We start from the raw sequence: 14309 nt of genomic DNA, 5'->3' as shown, positions 1-14309 counted from the left end.
CGGTAGGGAGAGGAAGTGACGTAAGGATGGCGGAGGGGCGCGAGGTTTCAAGATGGCGGTGGCTGGGTGGCTGACCGGGAGGCGGAGGTGAAGGCCCCTACGAAGTCAAACGGGCCGAGGATCGTCCCCTCCCGCGTCTCACAGTCCCAGGAGCCCAGCAGAAGTGTGAGTGTGCGGGATCATTCCCTCCGTGTCTTCATCTTTCCCGTCCCTTCCTGGGGCCCGCGCGGTTGCCTCGGGGACGCCAGGCCCCTCTGCCCCGCGCTCCTCTCTTTAGTTGGGGTCCCCCAGATCGCGGACTAGGGGATCCCCGAGCCCAGGGCAGCGCGGCGTCCAGCGATCTAGCGGCTGACTTCGCCGGGGTCGGTCAGCCCGCCCCCTGACGTTGAGCGCTTGCCTTAGGATTGGTATCTTGCACCTCGAGTCCGGCTCAACTGTCGTTGTGGTTTCGGCAGTTGCTAATGCTTTTGGCTCCTTTGGTGGACCTGGGCTCCATCCCTTTGGAGCCTTCTTGGCTGCTGAGAGTTCCCCTAAATAGCCTGTGGCCCGATCGCCTTATCGCCTCCGCTTTTAGGCAGGAAAGTAGTTTGTGCAGACTAAGGATCGTATGTTTTCTGTAAAAATTCTCTGTAATTCGTATCTGTTTTAGGTTTCAGTTGTGGGAGAGGCCGGTCAAAACATGAGCCTGAGGGTAATTGAGAGAGGAAAGCCAAAAAGATACAGGCCATCAAAAGATGTGACAGCTTGTATTTGTGCTAATTTTGCTTGTTTCCGCGTCCTTTCTCCCCGGCTCCCAGTTTTTCTGAGAAGGAAACCTTTGACAGGGTAAATTTGTTGCCACTGGAACAGCTTTGAAGTTTTTAGCAGAAATCAAGGCAGTTGAACACTTGCTGAAAGAGGCGTTAACTAATAAACTTGCCTGACAAAATCTTCATGAAGGGAAGTGTGATTTTACGTCTGCTAAAAAATTTACCCCACAATCGTCCCTTTGCCACCTTTTAAAAGTGTCTGCGTTCAAAAGGAAGGAAATGTATCACCCTTTATTATTGGAAATAGTATCAAGAAGTTAAACTTCATTCATTGGAATAACGAAGAAGTGATAGAGGTCTTAAGTTAATGAAAATTTTGACTTACAAAATGTTTTCCCTCAAACTCAAGTATCCCTTTTGGTTATATGAAAGAATATAAATTAGGGGTCAAGTAGGTATTAGTAAGAAAAATATGTATCTTACTGTTGACGTTTTTAGACGTTCTCTCATATAATACTTTTCATTTTCAATATTTGTACTTTTAGTTGTGTTTTAAGCTTCTGCTTAAGAGTCAAGAATTACGTCTGAATTAGAACTATATCTGAATTAAATAGGCTTAAATTAATGAATTTTTACTGTCTTAAAGGTATTAGGAATACATGAGGAATACATGCCAACAAACCATGAAGAGAGGCAAGGATGAGCCGTTTGTCGTTGAGTCTAGATCCTTACCCCTAATTCCCTTTTTATTTTTTTTTCACCCTATTTATAAACAGATAAGAGGATATAGAAAAAGAACTAATGGTTTCTCATGTACATGGTTTGTGTCATTCTGTTGGAGCATTTTCTGACTGAATTCTTTCAATTGACAAGTCAGTGCTGTGACCCATGGATGAAAGTTAATTGATGATTTAATGGAATTCATAGTGATCTTGAGACCCATTACCTTTGTAAATAATAGTAGGAATCTAATTTTTTGTGGTTGGTGAATTTGAGGCTGTCTTTCCTGGACACTGAAGTCAAAAGTAGGGAAAGAACAAGGTCTTAATAATCAAAGGAATGTTTCTATTCAGAGATTGGTAGGAAGAAAATTTAAAAAATGTAAAAAGGAAGAAATTTTGTTAATATAGGAAAGATAAGCTATTTTTTTGTCTTTGCAGGTTTTTTGGGTTTTGTTTTCTGGTTTTTTTTTTTTTTTTGGTTCTTTTCCTAAACAAACAAGTAAACCATACAAATTGTCAACATGGGACGGAGATCGACATCATCCACCAAGAGTGGAAAATTTATGAACCCCACAGACCAAGCCAGTAAGTGTCCATTAGCGTGGAACGATGGAGAGGAGGAGTGGTAAAAATCGCAAGCCTTAGGGAGTCTGGTTTTTTATGTCTTAATTACAAGATCATCAGCGGTAGGAGGTGTCAGCTGTATAAAGTTATCTAGTATTCTACTGTGCACATGATTAAAACTTAAAAAAAAAATTAGTACCCATATTTCTAATTTGATTGACTTGCAAAGTAGAATTGGATTAAAGCATTCTTTTTGTATTTGGAATTTTGAACAAATTGTTTTGCAAGTTCCTGTTCAGTATTTTGTGGCATCTTTTTCCTTCAAATTCATAGTTATTTTTTAAGGAACTTAAAGATGTCTTGAGACGCTTTTGGTCGACATGATTAGAAGGGTGCTATTGGTATCTAGTGGGTAGAGGCAAGGAATGCTGCTAAATATCCTGCAGTGCACGGGGCAGCCTCCCACAATAAAGAGTTCTCTGTATTAAATTGGAGAAAATGCTAATGTTCAAGATTTGAAAGTTTTGTTTTCTCTTTCTCTCCCTCTCTTAAGGAAAAGAAGCTCGGAAGAGAGAATTAAAGAAGGTATGATTTCAGAAGCACTCTATTAGATATAAGCATAGTTTGGCACATCCTATTATTTGAGATGAGTGGATTTAGAAAACATTCCCTATTATTTACCGGAAAAGATACTTTATACTTCTTATAACAAACCATAAGATTTACTAAGCCAAAATTTGGAAACATTTGGAAACTGAAATGAAATAACGTTGCAGATAAGCTCATGATGGGTTATTATAACATTATTTAATTACCTTTCACAATGACTTAAAATACTTTAAAAATAATTCTTTTTTTGCTATTTATAACATACTGCTTTGTTAAAAGCTACTGAATTAGTGAGTGGGAGTAAAAGTGATGCTAAAAAGCTTTGTACATCCATTTTCCTGATTATTTAGTTGTGGCAAAAAAGCTTCCCCCGATTAAGATAGGATTTACATTTTAGTATCATACCTTACATGTTGAGAGAACCTGGTTTTTTAATAGTTTTCAACTGTTCTTATTTCATTGCTAGCATTAAATTCTGTAAGACTTCCCTAATATATTTTAGAATTTAGCTGCAAGCTTTGTTGTTGTTGTTGTTTTTTAAATACCTTAAAATATTGGGAACTGCTAAAGATCTCACAAGGTTAAAAGAAATGCTTAAGAAAGCACTTCTAATAAATAACATCTTTTTGTCTAAAGTAGAAGCATTTTTGAGAGCAAAAAATTACATAACTGTTTCTGGTGGTTGAAACAAGTGATTAGAAACCAAGGAGAAGTTCAACTTCAGTTTCAGTCGATTTTTGAAATAAAAATTCAGGGGTGTTCAGCTTCTTGAAATTTGCTCTTTTTTCATTTTTCAAAGAACAAAAAACAGCGTATGATGGTACGAGCTGCAGTTTTAAAGATGAAAGATCCCAAACAGATTATCCGGGACATGGAAAAATTGGATGAAATGGGTAAGAATTTATAAAAGTCTGGATTTTACACCAGGATTAATGGTCCTGCCTCCTACACAGAGGCAGGAACGAATGAGTGAAGTGATACAGACATAAGAAAGATAGAAAAGCATGATGGCATGTGATGCGTGGATTTAGTTTTAGTGTCAGGGAAACAAAATGGAGTGGGGGCTGTTATAAACTGGAAATCTCATCTCGAATAAGAGGGAAGCCATTATTTAGCTTTACCTAATTGATACCTAAGTGAACTGACTTTTTCTGCATTTAATTTCATAATCTGCTCTTTTCTCTCAGAGTTTAACCCAGTGCAGCAGCCACAGTTAAATGAGAAAGTGCTGAAAGACAAGCGTAAAAAGCTACGTGAAACCTTTGAACGTATTCTCCGACTCTATGAAAAAGAGAATCCAGATATTTACAAAGAATTGAGAAAGCTAGAAGTAGAATATGAACAGAAGAGGGCTCAACTTAGCCAATATTTTGATGCTGTCAAGGTAATCAAGTTTCTTTTGAGAGATAAACTAAAATTTTCTATTTAAGTCAGCTCTTACAGTTAATGAGAGAGATGATCATGTTGAACCTCCTCCTCTTGGTAATTTCTTGTCAAACTAAACATACACCTACCCAATTAGCCAGTGAATCAAAACCTGTGTGTTTATACAAGAGAAATTGATCCATCTCCCAACATAGTAATAGATATTGAAGAAATAAATAAGTAATTAATAAGATAATGAAGAAATGAATTCATATGTTCATAAAATTGAATACTACTCAGTAATAAAAAGGAATGGTCAACTGATACAACAGCATGGGTAAAAAAAACCCTTTTTTTAATGGCTAAATCTTAAAAATATGCTGTGCTTTCTTCATAGTTATGATTTTATTTGTATGAAATTCTAGACCAGGCAAAACTAATTTATGGAAGAAAACATTTGTAACAGTGGTTGCCTTGGGATAGTATTAGGGATTGACCGGGAAGGAATATGAGGTATATGCACGTCAGAACTCATTGAATTTGTACATTTCATTGTAAATTTTGCCTCAAAAATATAAAAAAACCAAATGATACAATTTTGGTAAAGTAGGTAGTATGGGTCCCTTTCTGCAGATCAGGAAGCTAAGGTGATGTGTTTATTCATACAGCTTGTATATGACAGAAATTTGGCCAAGGCAGACTGTTTTTACAGCCCAGGCTCTACCACTGAATATATGCTGTTTCCAAGTTTCAATTCCTTGACAGTCTAGAAATACTGACTTGAGGCTTTCTATTTTTTTCATGATATTTCTGTTAGTTGGAGAGCAAACCCAGGTTACAAAACAACTGACATTGGGTTTTTAGTGTTGAGTTTTTGGATTCCTCTTACCTACTGAAAGACTCTCTGCGTTTCAGAATGCTCAGCACGTGGAAGTGGAGAGCATTCCTTTGCCGGATATGCCGCATGCTCCTTCTAACATCTTGATCCAGGACATTCCACTTCCTGGTGCCCAGCCACCCTCCATCCTTAAGAAGACGTCAGCCTATGGGTAAGGAAGTGGTAAAGTAATCAAGTAACATTTATTTAAAATGCCTCTTGACTGTGCCAAATTAATGCAGTGGGAGATAAAAGTGGGAGTGTAAGCAGTTCCTCATTTGATTAGATATGAAATGAGAAGTCCTATGGAAATTGTTCATAAGAGGAAGTAAATATCTCATTGGTGTTAATATGATTACTATAAACATTTCTTTACAGACCTCCAACTCGGGCAGTTTCTATACTTCCTCTTCTTGGCCATGGTGTTCCACGTTTGCCCCCTGGCAGGAAACCTCCTGGTCCTCCCCCTGGTCCACCTCCTCCTCAAGTCTTGCAAATGTATGGCCGTAAAGTGGGCTTTGCCCTAGACCTTCCTGCTCGTAGGCGAGATGAAGACATGCTATATAGTCCTGAACTTGGTAAGGAGTGACTGTTGGCTTTTGTTCTTAGAACCTTTCCGCTATTATTTTTTATGTTGGCGATTTAACATCTTTTTCACCAGAAATAAATGAGGATACCACGTACATAGCAACAGATGGACAAATCATGGCATCTACGCTAGTAAAAGCATGCATAAGGAAGTATAGAAATGTTTATTGTGTTTTAAATTAGCCTTTTCCTGGCGATGTCACTCTCTCACCATCAGTTTCTTAAGACGTGGATACCCATTTCTCGTTTAGCTTTATCGTCATTAGACTAGAGCACCATTGTATACAGTCACAGTGACTGTGTATGTGTATGCGTGTATACAACTTTCTAAGTGGAATTTGTTTTCAAATTTGAACCTTAAAAAAATCTTACATTATCAAAAAAGAGAATTTGAAACTATTGTCAAGTGAAAATATTGTCAGACTGTATGAATAGCTGAGGTCATATATAGAAGTTTTTAAAACAAATTATTCTGAGTTAAATAGCATGATCTTCTGTATTTTGGTGCGCCATTTAGTGGAGGACCCAGTCACATGTCTTGTCCCGGCTCCTTCCTCCCTTTTCAGCTCAGCGGGGTCACGATGATGACGTTTCCAGCACCAGTGAGGATGACGGCTATCCTGAAGATATGGATCAAGATAAGCACGATGACAGCACTGATGACAGTGACACTGACAGATCAGATGGAGAAAGTGAAGGGGACGAGTTTTTGCACCGAGATGATAATGAGAGAGAAAACAATGAAGAAAAAAAGACAGGTACGTGCAGATGAGAGCTTCCTGGTACTGATCAATAAAAAACACACAAGCTAAAGATCCTGACTTGTTAATGATCTCTGACAGTAATTGTGAGCTCCTTGAAAGGAGGGGTCAGTGCTTTATTCATCTTTATATCTCCAAAATTTCAAAGTTGTTGACATGTAGTGAGTACTCAATTGATATTCATGAGGAGGGGGTGGGAAACTAACAGTGAATGTAATAAAAAAAAAAGTCTATGTAGTAAAGTCCACTTTTGGAGAAAAGATAATAGCTATTTAGCAGCATGAAGAGGTACTACCGTGGGTATGTATGGGAAAGAATGAAGAATAATCATATACTCATGTTAAGAAAACCATAGTTACATTTTTTAGTGAGTCTGCTTACATATCTACATTTAAATTAAAGTCCTTGAAATTTTCTGTGTTCATGGTATCTGTTACCATGGTATCAGATATGAATCAGAGCCATAATTAAAACATAGGTGCACCTGTGAGTGGAATCAAGATTTAATGGAAACATCATACTGATAATGTATGTCACCTGTTTGCTTGATTATTATAAATTCATACTGAGTTACATGCACTTCTAAAAAGTAGCTATGGCATTCATCGAGAAAATTTACAAGATGTATAATCTGTCACACCTCAGTAGTCTTGGAGCTGCTTTTGTAATTGTTTTTGCAGCCTGCCGCACAATGTTTGTGTATTAGTCATACTTCTAATATTAGTATTGATAATGATGACGGTTTTTTCTCTGCATATTTCTTAAGAATCATCGTTGCAAACCAAAAAACTGGTTTGCAGAGGTGGATAGAGCTGGTGATGAAACATTACTGAGGACTCTAGTGTAGGAGCTGGTGCTAGAAACTGGAAACCACTGGAGCCACGGCAGTTCCGTTTTTCTCTAGACTCTGATCATTTGCCTCTTTTTCATCTTGTTTGGACAACTGGTTTTTCTTAAATATATTGATCGATGCACATGTGCTGGAAATGGTTATCCTAACTGATTTGACCTTCAGCTAATACTGAGGTTTTACCACGTGCAAGGCATTTTTTAAACTCTAGGTATGCAGAGTAAACAAAACCAAAGCCCTTTCCACATGGAACTTCTGTCCTGTAAATGTTTACCATCTAAGAATAAGAAAGCTGTTATCGCACCATTTTAAGTTGTTGGTTGTAATGAATTAATTCATGGCTTCACTAATGTTAAACCATTTTGCATTTCTGGTACCAACCCTATGTGCTTATGATAAAATTTTCTTTTAAAACACTGCTGGATTCAATTTGCTTATATTTTATGTTGGCCAGCAGGTTAATCTTGGTGTAGGGTTATGCTAGCTTCGAGTTCTGGATAGCATTCCATCTTTTCCTATGCCCTTTTACAGAAAATTTCTGTAACTTTGGCTGAATTACCTTGTACAGATATTTGGGTGAGGTGCCATTTAGAGAATCAATCTTTGACTACCATTTCAGGTTTTTTATGTGTAGTCTTACTGCTTCTTTGGCCAATTGTAAGTAATTTATATTTTTCTAGAAAATTGTCTATTATTTTTACCTGGGTTTTCAATTTTATTGACATAAAGATGTTATTAGTATTCTTTACATTTTAAAAATTTGCAACTTTTAAATCACTGTAGCATATATTTACCCCCAGTTGGCATTTGATTTACTGACTTTAGCACAGCTATGTCTCTCTGCTCTTATCTCCTGCCAGGTAGTAGACAGCAATTATATCAAGTACTTTCTAGCATTTGTTTTACAGCAAGCACATATGAATTGTGTTCATCCCAATCCACTCCACTCTCCCTTCTCTGGCCCTTTAGGTCTGAGTGTACGATTTGCAGATATGCCTGGAAAATCAAGAAAGAAGAAGAAGAAGAACATGAAGGAGCTGACTCCTCTTCAAGCCATGATGCTTCGAATGGCAGGTAAAGCAGGAAAGAGGAGTGAATCACTGTTTGGTATTCCTTTCTGCCAGCTGCTTTACTTACATTTTCCTATTTAATATCTCAGCAACCTTGAAGTAATAAGTCCTTGTTTTTCAAAAGTCAAGGTTCAGAGGCATTGAGGTAAGCTGCCCAAAGTTACACAGCTAATACACGATTGGACCGGCATTTAAATCCAGGTCTGTCCCGTTGTAAAGCCAGCACTGTACCAGCGTAGACGAGTAGAATTCTGTCTTATTCTTACTTATCTGAGTATTTTATCGAAGAAGACTGGTTGTTATTTTAAGAAAGCATTTATTAAGCATGTGTTTCAGGCACTGCTGTTTTACAGGCTGTAAGAAAAATGAATCAACTCCATCTGGTTTGAAACTGGTTTAAAACTCCTTTCAGGTCAGGAAATCCCTGAGGAGGGACGAGAAGTAGAGGAATTTTCAGAGGACGATGATGAAGATGATTCTGATGACTCTGAAGCAGAAAAGCAATCACAAAAGCAGCATAAAGAGGAATCTCTTTCTGATGGCACAGCTGCTGCTGCTTCCCAGCAGCAAGCTCCTCCACAGTCTGTTCCTCCTTCTCAGATACAAGCTCCTCCCATGCCAGGACCACCTCCTCTTGGACCACCACCTGCTCCACCTTTACGGCCACCTGGACCACCTACAGGCCTTCCTCCTGGACCACCTCCAGGTAAGCACTTAACTGTTGTGAAGAAACAAGCCTAAATGTGGTTAAAGTGAAGTTATTCCAAAAAGCATGCATCGTTAGTATTGATGATTTCTTCTTTCTTCCTGGTAAAGTTCCCTAAGAAATAGCAGATTCTCAGAGCACAGGCACAGCTTGTTCATTCCTACAACATTGTTTGCAAGTCGTAGTATTTCTGACGGTCATCCTTTCCTCCAAAACTCTTCCTTTTTTAGAGTTTGTTAGTTCTGATTTTAGTAGGCAGAAACTGGAGTATGTAATTTAGGGTTTCTTTAGGATTTCGTTTTTAATGTGACTAGCTGACCCAGTTCTGAGTTGGTAGGGAGTGGGCCTAGAGCATGATAAATACCATTGCATATCCTTTGGCTGGGAGTTGTTGGGTGTCGATGTAATCTTTACAGTTAGAGACAGGAGTCATCAATATTAAACAAGTCTTCAACGTAAAAGTATAAACATTTATTTGCAGTTTATAACAGCATATAAAACTTCTTGACTGATTATGATTTTACTCCATCCTACAGTCAGCCAGTTAAGTCTTCTTGAGTTGAGTTTGTCTTCTGACTGGTGCAAAGCAAAATTACCCATCTTATGTCATTCTCAGTGGTCCTTGTCTGTATGTCTTAATGAGTTTGAGGAAGTCCTTTAAGCATCCTGTTTTACATTCCATTTTCAGCTGAATATATTGGAACCATTTAAGAAATCTCATCTCCATGTATTTCCAGTCCAGCAGAGCTGTGATTGAGTATGCTTCTTGTCAGTGCTGGGAAATAAAAGAAGTGGTTCATAACAAATTCAGTACCCTGTCTCTAGTGCTCAGATATTGAATGAATTTCATTTCTAAATATGTTTTAATCAGTTTTTGAAGTTCTTTGATTTCAGGTTAAAGTGATACATCAAACCACATCTGAGTTACCTTTTACCACAATTACTACTTCAGATATATTTGTTTGCCATTAATTAATCCCTTTTCTATTTTCAGGAGCTCCTCCATTCCTGAGACCACCTGGAATGCCAGGCCTCCGAGGGCCTTTACCCAGACTTTTACCTCCAGGACCACCACCAGGCCGACCCCCTGGCCCTCCCCCAGGTCCACCTCCAGGTCTGCCTCCTGGCCCTCCTCCTCGGGGTCCCCCTCCAAGGCTACCTCCCCCTGCACCTCCAGGTGAAGCTTTGCTTTCTATTACAAAAACTTGTCTACTGTATATTTCATTTGCTCTAAGATATTTTCACGTTTCAATATCCTGAAATCAAAGGGTATCTTAAAACGGTGTTTTTTAATTGATTTTGGCCTGGATTGAAGTTGAGTTCTTCCAGACAGTATTTGCATTTGATACTGCCTGTCACATGAGGGACTTTGCCCAGCCAGAAAATACTTCGGATTATTCTTCATTTAAGATTTTTATTAGGGACTACACTTAGAATTGTGAAGTCATTCCATTCATCTGCATGAATACCAACTTAAAGTTTACAGTCATAGGGGAGTTTTTTTTCCATTCTCTCTACGCTGTATCAAGGTTAGATATGCAAATTTCCCTGTGGTCTTATATGTGGCAGGTGTATTTCTGGTTTATTGCACTGTCTTAGTATAATGTGAAAGTCTCCTTTTAAGCTCCTCAGCTTGGACTTGGAGTGGTATATGGAATAATTATGAGTCTGTATAGGAATAGCATCTTACGTTTGATGAAATTTGATCCTTTGTATTCAGTCTTCGAAGAGCATTTGGAGAAAATTAAATACACACTTCTTCGTAAATGATGATGGTATGTCTGAGCCAACAATAAAACATGAATCTTTTTCAGTAATGGTGACATACTGTGATTAGTCAGATTCTTTCATTCCAGGGTTAAAATTATATTTCCTGCCCATTGAGTTAACCTTTGAGAGGGAGGATTATTGCAAATCAGTAAACAATACAAGGGACTCAAATCCCCAGCCTTAGTTTTAATAGCATCTGCACTACACAGTTAGAACAGACTCCTGGGCTGTCAAGTTTCAGATTTGACAATTTTGACACTATATTTGAAACCAGTTGGTATTGTTAATTTTCCTTTGCAGTTTAAAGTAGTATATTAGGAAAAAAACGTAAGTACAGGGATACAGACTGAAGGTGAATAATGTTTTGTATTAAAAAGGTTCCCGAGTTTCAAATAGCAAGCAGCATGGTTTCAGCTTACTTTGTATAAATTGTCCATTTTTTTTTAAATTGTCAACTTGTGTTTTTAACATCCTTAATAGTAGTTAAATTTTTCTCTTGTGGTATTCATCTGTCTGTTTTCCGCCTGCTTTAGGTATCCCTCCACCTCGTCCTGGCATGATGCGCCCACCTTTGGTGCCTCCACTTGGACCTGCCCCACCTGGGCTTTTCCCACCAGCTCCCTTGCCGAACCCCGGGGTTTTAAGTGCTCCGCCCAACTTGATTCAGCGACCCAAGGCGGATGATACCAGCGCAGCCACCATTGAGAAGAAAGCCACGGCGACCATCAGCGCCAAGCCGCAGATCACTAACCCCAAGGCAGAGATTACTCGGTTCGTGCCCACTGCACTGAGGGTCCGTCGGGAGAATAAAGGGGCTACTGCTACTCCCCAGAGAAAGTCGGAGGATGATTCTGCTGCGCCTCTTGCCAAAGCGGCCCCCAAGTCTGGTCCATCTGTTCCCGTCTCTGTACAAACTAAGGATGACGTTTATGAAGCTTTCATGAAAGAGATGGAGGGGCTACTGTGACAGCTTTTGATGGCAGAGCAGGCTTCTGTTCCCATCAGTGGCTCATGGAGAAAGAGGCTCTTACTAACCTTAGGTGAAGGAGCTGCTTTCACTGTCAGGGTGTTTTTAATTTCAGTTCAAGGAACTGTCCTAAAGTTCAGCCTTGTTCAGCATTTACTGCATATAAGAGAGGGTATTTCTTCAGATAGATGGGCTGTTGAAGCAGTGCTGCTAACACCCGTTCCCTGTCACACCACCATTTCATCCCGTTTCCTCCTCTTCTCTATTTCTTTGGAAACTTGTGATCCGGGGGAGCTTCCTTACTCATTTGTTTTGATTCTCTTCTTGTGTGCTGTCGGCACTGGAGTAGAGATTTCTGAAAAAACAGCGTATTTCATCCCATCTTGCCTTTCGTGTTTGAGTTATTTTTAATATTTTTCTGTAAATATTTTATAATATTGTAGTGAAATGGATCACAATGTCATTGCCTAATGCAAAGCAAGATACGTGGGAAGGAAATGTACAATTCTTTGATAAAATTGTTTCCCACTGACCTAAACTTGGAGTGTTTCATGGAAAAAGTAAATAAATAAACGTTCTACACCAAGATACCCTCTGTGTTACTGATAATGTATAAACTTATCTGTATTATGGGCAGAGAAGAAGTAAGTGTTTAAAACTTGGGTTTTTAAAGGATTATACCATTTCTGATATGGAATGAAATTTTTATTGAAAATGTGGTTAAAACTAAGTTTTAAATTTTAAAGGGTAAAGAAGAGAAATAGTTATTTTCCCTTAGGATTATTATATTGGCTTTGGAGAAATTGAGAGGTTTTCTTTATTGCTAAGAAGATGGTGAATCTTACTTTCAAAAGTTACTTACTTGTACAGAGCTCTGTGAACTGATATCAATTGAATGGCTAAAGCTTCTTTTAAATCATTTGTAACTATTAGCCAGAAAAGGCTACTTTTTCTTTTTTGAATTTGTCATTTGTATGAGCTTTTATTACGAAAAGCACAGGCATTTGTTATTTATATCATGGTTTTATGAAAATGTTTGCTCTGGTTAAATCACTGCTATAAAACGTGAGCTTGATGTAAATCTTCAATCAGGTGTATGGATAAATAATGACCATTTCTTTATCAAAGTGTCACTTTATTACACATTGTTCCTTAACATTTTGAATTTCCTTTAAAGTACTATAAAATGTGAATTAAGGATCACCATGTGGCTTGGAATCAGCATAAAATCCTAGGTGACATCTAAGTTTCTGTTTAGTTTCAATTCTCATTTTGTATGTTCTAGTTTGTGCTCTTTATTAAAATATCTCCTTATATGTAGCTGGGAGACATTTTTTAATATTTCTTAAACTATTTTTTGCTGCATGCAAGTGTTTCTTCGGACCACAGCCAATGCCACAGTCCCCACCCCCAACTGCACACTTCTGCTTTGTCCCAAACTCAGACTGGAGCAAGTATACTTGGAGAAGTAAACTTAGAGCTGGGAATGTTCCTCGGCCAGAATCGGTTTGGAGGACAAGCCTTATTGCAGGACTTACCGCAGGAGCTCAAGGCTGCCCCTGAGCAGAGCTGTGTAACTTGACACAATGTAGAGCTGTGGGGAAGGTTTTCTTTACATCCCTCCTGAAAATAAGGACTTCTGGCAAAGGTGGGAGCTGGGACTTCCATGAGACCAAAATAACTCTACCTACTTCAGCGTTTCTGTCTCTACAAAGGCCTTGTAGTTGGCTGTGAAGGAAAGTCAGGCAGGACAGGGCAAGTGGTCAGGACTGGGCGAGCAGAGGTTTTCCATAATCTGCATGATCATTTTGCTGAGGGTCAGTCTGAGCCAGTAGAGAGAGAGAGGTTGGAGAATGAAGATAATTGATGGAACGAGGTACCTGAGGGTTTGGGGAGGCCTGAGAGCATACAAACTTTATTCCACAGATTGTTGTTAACCACCTACTGTGAGCTAGGTGCTGGGAAAGCAGTGGTGAGAAAATGAGATGAGGTCTCTACCCTCATGGCCCTTATGGAAATTTCAGGAGATAAACATTAGTGTCTATAATGCTTCCATCTCATACCCTGCATACAGCATTTACCGATGCTATTTTTTTTTTAAAGAATTTCCTTTTCTTAACCTGCTCTAGAAACAATTTGGGAAAAACATCTGAGGGCTCCGCCACGTGCTTGTGAAGACATACCCATCATATCTTTTTAATTTTTGTATGTTAGCTTTCTTAAAAGATTTTTTTTAAAAAGGAAATGTTTTCTCTGAAAGTTTAAAAATACTAAATATCAATTGATTGCCTTAAGGGTGCTACAACTAAATAGAGAATTTCTTTTAAAAAAACAAGTTTGCAAAGAAAAGACCATGGATCCGCAAATACATGTTTTTCCTTGATCTGTTATCCTATTTAAACAAAGTATTTCCCCTTGTTAGCCATCTGAAGCCTAAATATGCTTTGTATTGTAATTTACCATGATGTATCCATATTAACTACACCACATGCGCAAGAGGTAAATAACTGACATGCAGGAGAATTAGCCCTTTTAAAGATGCTATGAGATGCCAAAAAAAAGAGATTTTGAGGACTTTTTATAACAATATCTTGTGAGGAAAATTAGAATGCAATAGTGTTTATATCTGTTGAATCTCAAGAAAAATTACAGTCCAAAGAAGAACACAATTCACTACATTATTTCTTATCACGGCACCCAGCAACCTTGAC

The 14309-nt window shown here is 38.5% G+C and overlaps 1 protein-coding gene across 1 annotated transcript; it reads left to right on the top strand.

Moving 5' to 3' along the window:
• The first annotated feature begins 9 nt into the window (after positions 1-9).
• Positions 10-12918, top strand: WBP11 (WW domain binding protein 11). Its single transcript, XM_010946465.3, has 12 exons — positions 10-165; positions 1910-2056; positions 2589-2620; positions 3444-3537; positions 3832-4028; positions 4925-5058; positions 5265-5464; positions 6041-6232; positions 8055-8159; positions 8568-8861; positions 9856-10038; positions 11165-12918. The coding sequence occupies exons 2-12, from the start codon at positions 1993-1995 to the stop codon at positions 11596-11598; spliced, it is 1929 nt and encodes a 642-aa protein (XP_010944767.1). The 5' UTR covers positions 10-165; positions 1910-1992; the 3' UTR covers positions 11599-12918.
• Positions 12919-14309: the final 1391 nt, after the last annotated feature.

The sequence above is a fragment of the Camelus bactrianus genome, chromosome 34 (assembly GCF_048773025.1).
Source record: "Camelus bactrianus isolate YW-2024 breed Bactrian camel chromosome 34, ASM4877302v1, whole genome shotgun sequence".
Taxonomy (NCBI): domain Eukaryota; kingdom Metazoa; phylum Chordata; class Mammalia; order Artiodactyla; family Camelidae; genus Camelus; species Camelus bactrianus.
The sequence above is the reverse complement of the archived record's forward strand: the minus strand, read 5'-3'. Positions and strand labels throughout refer to the sequence as shown.

Excerpts from the sequence above, each read along its gene's own strand:
- WBP11 (XM_010946465.3), top strand. The coding sequence starts at position 1,993 with ATGGGACGGAGATCGACATCATCCACCAAGAGTGGAAAATTTATGAAC. Across the intron at positions 2,057-2,588 it reads GAACCCCACAGACCAAGCCA|GAAAAGAAGCTCGGAAGAGA; the intron begins GTAAGTGTCCAT and ends CCCTCTCTTAAG. Across the intron at positions 6,233-8,054 it reads CAATGAAGAAAAAAAGACAG|GTCTGAGTGTACGATTTGCA; the intron begins GTACGTGCAGAT and ends CTGGCCCTTTAG.